The sequence below is a fragment of the Myripristis murdjan genome, chromosome 18, assembly GCF_902150065.1.
Source record: "Myripristis murdjan chromosome 18, fMyrMur1.1, whole genome shotgun sequence".
Lineage (NCBI taxonomy): Eukaryota > Metazoa > Chordata > Actinopteri > Holocentriformes > Holocentridae > Myripristis > Myripristis murdjan.
In genome coordinates this window covers 1,270,757-1,284,217 of record NC_043997.1, presented here as the reverse complement: position 1 = coordinate 1,284,217, position 13,461 = coordinate 1,270,757, and the positions used below count along the sequence as shown (strand labels likewise).

General features: G+C 45.6%; 1 protein-coding gene across 1 annotated transcript in view; it reads right to left on the bottom strand.

Annotated features, from left to right (window-relative positions):
* LOC115376632 (serrate RNA effector molecule homolog) overlaps window positions 1-13,454 on the bottom strand; it is a 20,095-nt gene extending 6,641 nt beyond the window's left edge. The window contains exons 1-13 of the mRNA XM_030076347.1: window positions 13,314-13,454; window positions 10,350-10,472; window positions 10,016-10,129; window positions 8,834-8,977; window positions 7,651-7,711; window positions 5,918-6,045; window positions 5,387-5,556; window positions 4,685-4,878; window positions 3,720-3,824; window positions 2,246-2,378; window positions 2,022-2,152; window positions 1,742-1,803; window positions 1,514-1,592 (exon numbers count right to left, since the gene is read on the bottom strand). Coding sequence (XP_029932207.1) covers window positions 1,514-1,592; window positions 1,742-1,803; window positions 2,022-2,152; window positions 2,246-2,378; window positions 3,720-3,824; window positions 4,685-4,878; window positions 5,387-5,556; window positions 5,918-6,045; window positions 7,651-7,711; window positions 8,834-8,977; window positions 10,016-10,129; window positions 10,350-10,468 — 1,440 coding nt within the window. The 5' untranslated portion in view covers window positions 10,469-10,472; window positions 13,314-13,454. The remainder of the gene's footprint in view (window positions 1-1,513; window positions 1,593-1,741; window positions 1,804-2,021; window positions 2,153-2,245; window positions 2,379-3,719; window positions 3,825-4,684; window positions 4,879-5,386; window positions 5,557-5,917; window positions 6,046-7,650; window positions 7,712-8,833; window positions 8,978-10,015; window positions 10,130-10,349; window positions 10,473-13,313) is intronic.
* Window positions 13,455-13,461: the final 7 nt, after the last annotated feature.

Below are 13,461 nucleotides of genomic sequence, written 5' to 3'. Positions count from 1 at the left end.
TGAACACACAGTGAACCCGGGTCGGCCCAGCCTGGTGTCCTCCACAGGTTTGGGCTACGTAGGCTCCCGTAGTTAGCTGGGCTGGGGTAGAGGACAACATTGTCACCGTATTTCACCAGTTAACCGCCCGGCCGCAAACAGCCGCCTGGTTCTTTTAAACGCCTGGGCTCTGCACCCAGTTTGTGTATTAAACGCCCACCCGAATAACCACCAGGGCGATTATCTGCATCATAATGAGGTAAACCCAAAATAAGGTTATTCACCTCATTTTTTCAGAGGTAAACAGTTAGCCGCACAATAACTGTGCAGCACTTCTGTTTTCTGTCAAAATAAGAGCTAGCTAACGTTAGAAAAAAGGGTGTACTGTAATCTTAAATGACTGATTAACTCTTATTTTGACAGAAAACGGAAGTGTCGGAGGGAACGATTCGCAGCGCTAGCGGTTTGCACTGTTAGTATGTACAGATATGTTTACCTTATGCCTTACAGTACTTTCTGCCTATGTTGCCGCCCAGGGACAAATTACTGGCTTGCGCCCTTTCATGTTACTGCTCCAACCCCCCCGCCCCCGCGGCACCAGCCGGCCGCAGCACCGGGGCACCATCAGTCGGCATCAGGCGAGCTGGCCGCTCACCTGTCAGATCCGGCAGACCTGACCGGGGGGGCGCGGTGCCGGTGCCGCAGCCGGCCCGCCTGATGCTGACTGATGGTGCCGCGGCATGTGCGGGTCAATAATCTAGAAAACTGGCAATTTTTTTTTTTCTTGTGCGTCCCCGAGAAACCGTCCCTGACGTCAGGCAGATCAGACGGCGTGGCTGTTGAGTCTCCATCGTTCACGTGTGCTCTGTTTACATCTCCAGGCTTCATTTCAACCTTCTTTTCCGGGTGGGATGGTGATACACATGTCATTTTCGTCTGGTTGCCATGGATACATGACGCTCCATTCTGTAGAGCAGTGGACTTGGTGCGGCGATAAAAAGCATGTGACACCGAGCCGCTCCAGCTGGAAACTGATACACTGTATATTGGGTCGACCCAAATATGTGTGAAGACCCCCTCAGAGGCAGAGTGTGTGACGGCTGTAATGTCACTGTAGCTCAGCTGCTGTGTGTGTGTGTGTGTGTGTGTGTGTGTGTGTGTGTGTGTGTGTGTGTGTGTTGCTCCCAGTGGAAGCCGTGGCAGTGTGTGTGTGTTGTTCAGTGCAGTAAAGCAGGGAGGCTGAGTTGGTTGCTGCTGCTCACGTCGCCGTGGGAGCGTCAATAAAGTTATTCAAACAGACTCTTGTGCCGTCGCCGTGACGCCAGTGAGTGATGCGTGCTGTCGTCATGGCAACGAGAGCCGCCCGGAAATACTGTGATTTGCCGTGAAGCGAATGCCCGCAGAGGCCCACACCGGTTCCACCTGTTCTGTTTGTCAGGTCGGGCCAAACTAGTCCTCTCCTTCAGCAGGTGTGTGTGTGTGTGTGTGTGTGTGTGTGTGTGTGTGTGTGAGTGTGTGTGTGTGTGTGTGTTACCCGGATGTTCTGCAGGTTCCAGCACGTCTCCTTGATGTTCACACTGCGATCAAACGTCACCCAGCACCGCCTGAAGAACCTGGCACACACACACACACACACACACACACACACACACACACACACACAGAGGATTTTCCATTTGTCCAGTCTGCAGTGAATTTGTTTCCTCTGATCAATACACTGATAGGAAACCTGTAATTATTGGTACATATTGATCAGACTCACCTCCTCTCAGGCTGAGGGTCAGACAGCGCCACCCGCAGGAAGCCCGGGTACCTGCGACACAGCTGCACACACACACACACACACACACACACACACACACACACAGAAATGTTAATTATAAACACAAAATATGTCTATATGCTGATTTCACTGTTATTAGATCATTGAGGTGCTGAGTGTGTGTGTGTGTGTGTGTGTGTGTGTGTGTGTGTGTGTGTGTGTGTGTGTATGTGTGTGTGTGTGTGTGTGTGTGTGTGTGTGTGTGTGTGTGTGTGCTCACAGCAGTGATCTCCTCTTTAGAAACCTCTGGAGGGATGCTTCTGATGAACAGCGAGGTGGTGAGGTGCAGTGGGCGGGGCTTGGCTGGCACCGCCTCCTTCTCCCTCTCCTTCCCCCGCTCCTTCCTCCGCTCTGACACACACACACACACACACACACACACACGTCATGTTACAGCCGTGTTAACAGGATGAAGCATGTTAGAGCAGCAGGAGGCCTCCGTACCGTCCTCGCCCTCCTCCTCCTCTTCCTCCTTCTCCTCCTCCTCCTCCTTCTCTGCGTCGGAGTGGGAGGAGTCAGACTCGGAGCCGCTGCCCTCGCCGCTGTCCGCCGACACGCTGCGCTTCCTCTTCCTGCCCTGAGGGGGGCAGCACACAGCCGTCAGGACACACACTCACCTGGACACACACCTGTCAGAGCTGCAGCACCACCTGCCACCTGCAGGGGGCGGCGCTGAGCTGAACACTGGCCTATAGAGCTGAAACTCAAAAGCTCAACGTTTTTGTTCCAGGTGGTCGCTAAGGTGTTTTGGGTAGTTGTTACCGTGTTGTAAAAGGTTACTGGAGTGCACTATATAGTTGCTAGGGTGTTTCTAGGTGGTTACTAGGATGTTTCTGTGTGGTTGCTAAGGTGTTTTTGTATGGTTGTTACCGTGTAGAGGGCGGTTGCTAGAGTGTACTACATGGTTACTAAGATAAACTACATGGTTGTTCAAGCATCTCTAGGTGCTAACTAGGGTGTACTACATGGTTGTTCGTGTGTCTCTAGGTGGTTACTAGGATGTACTACATGGTTGCTAGGATGTACTACATGGTTGTTCGGGCGTCTCTAGGTGGTCACTAGGATGTACTACATGGTTGTTCGGGCGTCTCTAGATGGTTACTAGGATGTACTACATGGTTGCTAGGATGTACTACATGGTTGTTCGGGCGTCTCTAGGTGGTTACTAGGATGTACTACATGGTTGTTCAGGCGTCTCTAGGTGGTTACTAGGATGTACTACATGGTTGTTTGGGCGTCTCTAGGTGGTTACTAGGATGTACTACATGGTTGCTAGGATGTACTACGTGGTTGCTCGGGCGTCTCTAGGTGGTTACTAGGATGTACTACATGGTTGTTCAGGCGTCTCTAGGTGGTTACTAGGATGTACTACATGGTTGTTTGGGCGTCTCTAGGTGGTTACTAGGATGTACTACATGGTTGCTAGGATGTACTACGTGGTTGCTCGGGCGTCTCTAGGTGGTTACTAGGATGTACTACATGGTTGTTCAGGCGTCTCTAGGTGGTTACTAGGATGTACTACATGGTTGTTTGGGCGTCTCTAGGTGGTTACTAGGATGTACTACATGGTTGCTAGGATGTACTACGTGGTTGCTCGGGCGTCTCTAGGTGGTTACTAGGATGTACTACATGGTTGTTCAGACGTCTCTAGGTGGTTACTAGGATGTACTACATGGTTGCTAGGATGTACTACGTGGTTGCTCGGGCGTCTCTAGGTGGTTACTAGGATGTACTACATGGTTGCTAGGATGTACTACATGGTTGTTTGTGCGTCTCTAGGTGGTAACTAAGGTGCACTACATGGTTGCTAGGATGTACTACATGGTTGCTAGGATGTACTACATGGTTGCTTGGGCGTCTCTAGGTGGTAACTAAGGTGCACTACATGGTTGCTAGGGTGTCTCTGGCCTGGACTCACCTTCTTGCTGGTCTGCTCCGCCTCTCCTCTCTTCTCCTCCCCCTCCTCATCCTCTTCCTCTTCCTTGTCCTTCTCTCCGTTCTGCTTCACCTCCTCCGTGCCCTCCTGGAGACACACACGCACACACACACACACACACATTTACTTCACACCACTGCACACACACCTCAAGGTCAAGTCCACTGTATTTATTATTATTATTAGTTATTTTGTTTGACGTTCAGTTCCAGATTTATTAGTTTGCTCAGTAATGATTAGATTTTTTTAGATATGTGTTTAGGTATTTATTACTTGGACTATGATGCTCAGTTCAACAGTTTATCCAGTGTTTCATCAAGTCAAAGACACTTCAGGGTTGTTATATCGGACAATTTATCATCTATCATCTTTCTCCTGCTCCAAACTATCGTTAATCTATCGACTTTTAAAGATCCAATATGAGTCGAACTCTAACTGTGACACATCAGCGCCGCCATCTGCAGTCAGAAGGAAGAAAACAATAAAAATAAGAACATTAAGTGCTGTACCAACAGGAAGTGTCAAGTCTTGATTTCGTCACTGTGATTAATTGTTTTCAGTTCTTTTGTTGGTGTGTGTGTGTGTGTGTAAGAGCTCTGAGCTAAACTTGAAAACACTGCTGATAAAAAAACTGCAGAAGGAAAAAGAGTGCTCAAAGTCTAACTGAACCGATAAACAAATCAACCTTTTCTCTCAGTTATTATTTAGTGTTGAAGTTATAAATTCTGGTTTTTAAATTAGAATTTAAGACTGAATTTATCTGCTCAGTTAAAGTCACTCTTTCTTCACTGATCAGCTGTAATTTTTAGGTCTTCATTTTGGTGAATTCTCTCCGTCTTGTTCTGTCTGGCCTGCAGCAGTCGGCCGCTGGCGCCTCCTTTCTGTCCTCAGCTTTATTAACAGTTACATCATTATTATTATTAATATTGTTAATAATCCCCGCTCACCTTGTCAGAGTCTTTCTTCCCAGCTTCCTCTTCTGTCTTCGTCCCAGGTGGACCTCCCACAGCTCCGCCCACAGCTCCGCCCCCCTCCGCCCTCTCCACCCCGCCCGGCCCCTCCCCTCCTGTTGCCACGGCGGCGGACGGCAGCTCCAGGACCTGCAGGTCCAGGTCGGTACCGCCCTCCATCTTTATTACCGCTGCAGAGAGAGAGAGAGAGAGAGAGAGAGGAGAGGAAGAGAGAGAGAGAGACAGAGAGAGAGAGAGAGAGAGAGAGAGAGAGAGAGAGGAGAGGAAGAGAGAGAGAGAGAGAGAGAGAGGCTTTTAAAATTATTAGTGTCAATTTTGGTTTAACTTAAAGTCGGGTTACTGTGTGTGTCTGCTGACGACTGACTGACTGTGGGATTTGTGGCCCGAGGTCTGTCTGAACCACACACACACACACACACACACACACACACACACACACACACACACACACACACACACACACACACCTCAACAGAGGAATGTGACAAGACTTCAGTTTTGAGTGGAAGAGGACTTTAAAAAAATGTTTTTGGTATCAGGTGGTGTCTCTAGGTGGTTACTTGGATGTTTCTGGGTCGTTGCTTCAGTGTAGTAGGTTACTAGGGTGTCTCTAGGTGGTTGCTAGGCTGTTTCTGGAGGCTGTTTTTGATGCGCGGTAACAGGAAAAGCCGTAAACACCTGCGTCCAGGACTTTGATGATCTTGGGGGCGTGGTCCATGTCCAGCGACAGGTTGTCCAGCCAACCGTTGTCCAGCAGGAACAGGAAGACGCCCAGCCGCGTCTTCAGGGCCGCCAGAGACTCCGCCCTCCTCGCCGTGATGTCATCAGGGTGATACTTGGAGCGAAACCTGGAGACAGAGACACACAGAGAGAGAGAGAGAGAGAGAGAAGTGTGACGTGTCTGATTCGTACTGCAGGTCATCAGACAGGTCAGCTGTGTGTGTTTGCTCATGGAAATCCCACAGAAATGTATGGAAACTGATGTTTTGTCATCACTTCTCCCTGAAAACTCTCTGGAGACTCATTTTTAAAATTAACTGAGGTTTTTTTTAACATGTGATCATGGAAACCGACCTTTATACTCCTATGTAAATATTCTATGTCATATATCTACTCTTCTGTTTTTAATCAAACCTGATATAAGAAACAATCTGAGTCCCGCTGGCCAGTAAAAACCTGAGGCCGTGTGTGTGTGTGTGCGCCCCTCACCACTCCTGCTCCTTGTGGTTGAGGAAGAAGTCCTGCAGCTGCTGTCGTCTGAAGTCCAGTTTGTACTGGTTGTACCTCTTCACCGCCTCCGTCTCATCCACACTGTCCTCCATGTTCAGCAGGAACTCCTGACACACACACACACACACACACACACGTCAACGTGAGTCCTTGGCAAACGCTGTATATTTCAGTTTTTTCTTTCTAAGTAAATCTACAAAAATCTGAGTGCAGATCAATGAGAGAAAAACTGAATTTAAAGGACTGTGGCATCAGGCTGCAACATAATAAAAGTGAAAAAAGTGAAGGGAGTCTGAAGACTTTGTGAATGCTCTGTAACTGTAATGACACTTAAAAAAAAAAACAAAAACAAAAAAACAATGGGAAGCAGGACTTGTTGATGTTTCTATTGTCTTATTTCTCTTTGCTGCTGCTGGTCGTCTCAGTTTCACCCTTAAAGTCAAACAACTGAAAATTTGCCAAAAAAAATTTTTTTTTGAAAGAAACAACTAGGGTTGTCAAAAATATCGATACTCCGAAAAGTATCAATACTAAAAGGCCGTATCTGGATACAATATTAATTTGCCTAAGTATCGATACTACAGTGCACAAGCGCGTCACGTGCACTCTTCAGGCAGCGCCCGGTAGGCAGAGCTCCAGCGACTTGGCCAGTGTTGCCAACTTGGCGACTTTCTCGCTAAATCTGGCGACTTTCCAACTCCCCATGACGACTTTTTTTGTCAAAAGCGACTAGCAACAAATCTAGCGACTTTTCCTGGCGTTACTGGAGACTTTTCTGGTATTTTGGAGACTGACATGAAAGCTCGTATCGTTCCTCTGCAGTTCCTGTTCTCAGCGAGCAGCGGGTGCTGCCGCGAGCCCCTCCCCCACGGCGGAGAGGAGACCCTCACTGCTCCGCGTCCAGGCAGCAAATGAATCGCGCGTCATTGTTATTTTTGCACTGTAAGTTAAAAATGTTGTAAAATTATTATGTTATTTGGGTCATTTTTGCAATTTGCACAGAGTGAAAACAAAATGTCATTTTATTTTTTAGTTTTTTGATTGAAAAGGCTATTTTTGAGGTTTAATTTTAATAAAAATATTTTTTATGCCTTTTAAATTTTTGTCATTTTTTTTAATCCCCGCAGTATCGAGTATCGAATATTTTCCTGGGTATCGATATCGAGTTTGAAATTTTAGTATCGTGACAACCCTAGAAACAACAGTTATAATTATTAAATGACATTTAAAAAGGTCATATCAGTGACGCTGGATCAGCCTCTTGTGTTTATATTAGCAAAACAAAACATCACTGGGTAATTACTAAAAAATGAATGAATGAATAAAGAAAAAAAGAAAAAAAATGAAATTAAAATAAAATAAAAGCACTAGAAATTTACCAGAATATAGTTAGGGAAAAAAAAAATCACTTTCACGATACAATATAAACTACATTTCTAATCACCAAAATTCTATTTTTAAAAAGGTTGAATAAACAGGGAAATAACAAGAGGTGATAACTTCCTTAAAAAAAAAAAGGTTAATGTCGTGCTAATCCTGTTTGAGAAATCAGAAATCCTTTATTGATCGCTGAGGGCAAACTGGGCTGCTGGTCTCTGTGGGATTTTACTGTGGAAGAGACCAGAGACACAAACACAGCTCTGAGATCAGCCTCAGTCTGATCACGTCCTCCTGGAGTGTGTGTGTGTGTGTGTGTGTGTGTGTGTGTTCACCTTGAAGCTCCTCATGGTGGGAGGCCCAGGAGGAGGGAGGTCTGGGTCCACCAGGCCCAGTCTGTCAGACACACACACACACACAACCAGTCAAAAAACAAAAAAACAAGTGACATGCAAAATGTGGGACCAGACGTTCAAAATCACTGGAATGGATTTTTCTTTTCTTTTTTTTTAAGATCTGTAGCTCAGAGTTCCTAGTTATTTGTCGGTTAAATCCTCAAACTTTTCTGTAAGTGTGTATCAAACGTCCTCAGCTTAGCCGTGACTGAAGCACAGGACCAACACACACCCCTCTCTGGACTCTGATTGGCTGATTTCCAGGGTTCATGCTGATTTGGAGGAAATACAAACATCTTAAAGGAGCTCGCTTTTTCAAAACTTTAGTCATATTTCATCATTTGCAGGCCCGGATTTTTTTTCTTTTTTTTTTTTTTGTGCAATTCCATGACTTCTCCAGGATCTCCAGGACTCTGGTAGCTGCTGAACACCTGGACCTGCCGACTACAACACACTCAAAAACATCTGTCTGCTGTATAGTTCTGTTTTTAGCACTCCACTACCCAGCACCTTAACTGTTTATTTATTATTTATTATCTATATATTACATCCTGGGTTAATATACATTCACACTGTTTTTCAGTCTGGAGGGGAAGTGGTGATTCCTTAAGAGGCCGAATCAAGTCGGTTAGTTCCTGAATCCCAGTCCCGGGCGTCGGGTTCTGCCACTTGGTTCTTGGTTCTCAGGGTTTCATACTAACTCTCCTTATCTATACAATCATGTGTATACTTCAATTCCATCTGTATATTTCATTTCATATTCATTACCGTCTGTATATTCCTCATCTCATATCTCTTTTTCTTAGGTTAGCCCTTATTGTATATTTTAGTTTTTAGTCTTTATTGTATATATTTAGCCTTTATTCTTTTTTATTTAACTTTATTATATGTTTCTACTGTTGCTGCTGGAACACCAGAATTTCCCTGGTTGGGATCAATAAAGTATATCTATCTATCTATCTATCTATCTGTGAACACACACTCTGTGCCTGCATGTCACCTGTAATGTGTGTCTGCATCACTGTGTTCTGTAAATAGGTGGAATTCCCCTTTAATTCACACAGTCTGGCCTCTGGAGTTCACAGTGTGTGTGTGTGTGTGTGTGTGTGTGTGTGTGTCTCACCTGCCCTGCAGCGGGTGCCCTATGTGGTGCGGGTGCAGGTGGGGCAGGTCGGGGTGCCAGCCCTGAGGCCCCGCCCCCGGGAACGGAGCCCCGCCCCCTCCGTACGGCATGTCGAAGCGGTACGGCTCCCCCCGGTGGTCGTCCCTGCAACGAGTCGCACGTCAAAACAACACGCCAAACACCCGTCGCTTAGCAACCACGCCAACCACCCTCACCTCTTGTAAACTTTGACAGTCCGAGGAAAAAAAAAAAAAAAATTCTGAATTTCAAAGATTAAACAGCAAATTTATGAGAAACCCGTCTGAAATTCTGAGATCACAGTCAGTTTATATGTTTGTTCATCTGTTTTAAAATGTTTTATTGAGTTTGATCAGACAATAAAAACTGAATCTTCCCCCTGACAAACAGTCCGAACTCCAAAAAAGACTAAAAATTAAAACTGATTAAATCATTTTAAGCTTTTGCCGTAGCGGCTCCAACACTTTGGAATCGATTGCCGCTGCACATTAGGCAGGCGTCCTCACTATCTCATTTTAAAACCCTTCTTAAAACCCACTTCTTTTCTTTAGCTTTTGATACCATGTAGGATTTATGATTTATGATTTTATGTGTGCATGTTTTTTCTTTTATGCTGTGCGGGCAGTGCATTTTACATTATTTTATTCTATTAAAATTATAATTGTATTATTATTTTATTTTATCTTATTATTTTATTTTAATATTTTAATATATTTTATTTATTCTATCCTATTTTGTTTTATTATTATTATTATAATTATAATAATTATTATAATTATTATTACTATTATTATTTTACTTTATTTGATTTTATTTTAATTGATCTTATCTTATTTTATCGTGTTATCCTATTGTGTATTTTACCTTTTTATTCTGCTTCTATTGTGTTATCTTGTGGTGTTTTATCTTGCTGTGCAGCACTTTGGAAAACCTTGTGTTTGTTAAAATTGTGCTATATAAATAAAGTGGATTGGATTGGATTGGAAATATTTTCAAACGACCAAACCTGCTTTAAAAAACTAGACTGAACTTTAAAAGGACAAGTCAAAGTGAAATAAAAATAAAAAAATAAGGAAAAATGTAAAGCTGTAATGACCTTTACTGACACACACACACACACACACACACACACACACACACACACACACACACACGGCGTCTCACCAGTCTCTCCTCATGCGTTTGTGCTGGGGGCTGATGTGTCTCGGGGGGGAGAACCTCTCCCTGCGGCCTCGCTCGTAATCCCTCCTCCTACTGTCCCGGCCTCGGTCCCACTCCCTGCGCGCACACACACACACACACACACACACACACACACACACACACACACACAGATGTAAAACAAGCCACAAATTGAATGCCGGGCGATTCTACAGGCATACACACTGACTGTTTAACCGTCAAACACACAGAAATGGGCTGCAGTGTTACGTGAGTGTGTGTGTGTGTGTGTTTTAGTGTGTGTGTGTTAAAGTGTGTATTAAAGTGTGTGTGTCACCTGTCCGGCCAGTCGTCCCTCCTCCTCTCCTCTCTCTCCCTCGATCGCTCCATGTCGCTCCTCTCTCTCCTGAACTTGTCCCGCCTCCTCCTGTCGAACTCGTCATCGCTGTCCCCCATCAGACTGCAGCGCACACACACACACACACACACACACACACAGGGAGGGGGCGGGGCTTATTAACCAAGCCTTCCATCCACTGATTAACCTGAGCTGCGTGTTACTCCACTAAAAACAAACATCTGGAAAAGAGCCTCAAAGCGTTGAAATGGGACTTTTTCATTGATGTTCTGTGATTCCATATTTCGGATTATTCAAGATTCAAGAGCTTTATTTGCCATTTGTGCATACACACACAGGAACTCTCGTGTGGTCATTCAAAGAGTCAAGTTAAAAAGACACAACAAAGGCACATAAATCTATAAAAACACACTTCTATAAAAATAAAGTGCATAAAACCCCATATAAAAAAGGAGATGTAAACATTGCACAGGCCCAGGAGACAATATAATAAATACACTAAATAAATAGATGAATAGATTGTGATTTTTTTTTTTTGTTTTTTTAATTCTCCTTGATTCCTGATTGGAGTTTGCGGGGCAAAGTGTGAGGGAGCTGCCGGGGTCTGAAACTGCACGGCTGTCAGACGGTTTCCCGTTCATGTGTGTTGCATCCTAAAAACGTGATTTAAAATGAGCCACTGTGGGGAAAAAAAAACATTAAGTCAGATTGCTTTAAAAAGTGCTGCCCTACTTCACCTCAAGGAGCTGCACACTATTAGTATTCATTGTGTTCGCATTTTTTAAAATCTGCATGATGGAGAGCTTTGCAACAACTCGCCCGTTCACTCCTAATGGGCCAAAATGTGCGTACAAACTGAAATTGCGGAAAATCGGAAAAAGTTAGAGCACACGTCTCCCAATCAGGCCGCACAGTTTCCATATTCGGCTGAAAATCTGTCCTGACTCAGAATAAGCAGCTCCAACGAGAAAATTCTGGAAGAAATTTTTCAGTGTGCCCGCCGCTCCAAGCGAACAGTGTTTTGAGTGCTTGCACAGGGTTTTGGTGAGCGGTTGCTATGGTGACAAGATGCGATATGGACTTTGATTAATGTGGTCGTGACGTGTCTTAATCACACTCAGCTGCAATAACAATACAAGAGATGTGATGCGCGTTTACCGAGGACGTGTTTATCTCTCGATGCGATGCTATAATCACGATACTGCAGTTTGATATTACGATTTATTGTGATTTTTGTTCTTTGTTAAATCCTCCTCTAGTTTGTGTGTGTAAAGTCTGATGAGGCTGTGATTCTCCTAGAGGTCACTAGAGGTCATTTTCTCCAGCGACGTCCAGTTGGACAAAAGTCTCTGCCTGCAGTGAAATGGCTGCTATGGGGGCCAACATCATCACACAGGAATCAAATGTGGCTCATTGAATCCACAAGAGTCTCAGCTTTCCAGTCAAAGCCAACTGATGCAGCTCCAAGACTGTTTAGGCCCCAGTCTGCACACACACACACCATTTTACAACAGGCCACAAGAACACATGTGGACTGCAGGCTTTGGGGCCCAAACTGCATGGGATTAGCAGAAGGTGGGCGTGTCTGCAAAGGGGAGAGAACCCATTTTCATTCACACAGCTGGAGGTCAGAGGTCAAGGGAGCCGGCTGGAAATGGCATAAATCGGTTCTGTATTTTTCTAATCGATAACACATCAGTGGATCCAGTTTTGCTCCCGCTGGCAGTCAGACGGGACAGGAGCAGGGTTGCCAAGTCCGCGTTTTTTCCGCCAAATTGGGCTACTTTTTAAGTGTTGCCGCGGGTAACAAATATTGTCCGCGGGTTGGGCTTGGGCAGACATGAATAAAGATTCATATTTTGAATGACCAATGTTTATACCCAAATCCTGTCAAACTGACTCCAGATCAGCATATAAACTATCCACATGTGTCACCTGCTCCACAGACAAATAACATGCCAATGCTGTGTGAGGCCACTCAGCACATGACCAATCACATCATCAGCACCACTCAGCTGAAGTGAGGTATCCCATATTATATTTTAAGTTCTGATACACTGTAAATTAAATAGGTGAAAGAACTGTTTCGGGGAATTGCCTTTAATGTTTATGGTGTTATTTTATAGATATTATAGTGCATTTTGCAATTATAGCAACGCTGTTGGACTTTAAAAGCAACATATATGGATTTTTATGGGCATATTTTGAGTTCTGGTGTTGGGCTGATTTTTGGGCCCTTTTCATACCAACCAGGTTGGGCGGGTTTTGAGTTGCTGTTTGGCTGCTTTTGTCTCACAGACCTGGCAACCCTGGACAGGAGGCTGTGCTGCTGTGCACCTGGAGCTCACCTACGGCAGCCTCACCTGGAGCTCACCTACGGCAGCCTCACCTGGAGCTCACCTACGGCAGCCTCACCTGGAGCTCCCCTCCAGGTAAACTTCATGTTATCACCTACATGCTGCCTGCTGCCTGTCTCCTTCCTTCACTCCTCAGAAGGGTTAGGTTAGGTCAGAGTCAGGGTTAGGGTCAGGGCTTTAGCCGCCGCCTGTTCAGTCAATCCGGTTAGCATCAGCGACATGAGCTAACATGAGCTAACATGAGCTAACATTAGCCCCTGTACCGTTAGCAGTGAGCCCACACACGCCGTGTCCGGCTCCAGCTGTTAGCCTGGCCCTTTTCCGTCTCAATAAAACATGACTTTGTGAAACCAGCGGGAAATACACACTTTTCGCTGCGTCGCTGCGCGTCCGTTCAACAATAAACCGCCTCGCTACAAGCTAACGGCTAACGGGCATCACGGCTAGCCCAGCGTGCTAATGCTAATGCTAACGCAGTCTGCGGCGCTCAAACTGCTTCCCGCTTCCGTTTGCTTTGAGTTCCGCGGGACGGAGCCTCCCGCGGGGAGCGCGTGCGGAGTGTGCGGTGTGTGCGGTGGAGCCTTACCTGGAAAAGTGTCGCTGAAAGTGTGAAAGTTGCTGTCGGCAGGTAGCGCCGAGCCCGCCGCCAGTCCCGGAGCACAATGAACGACACTTCCGGTCGCTTCTTCTTCTACGGACACATTTCCGTTTCGCTGAAGACTCCGGGAGGGGAG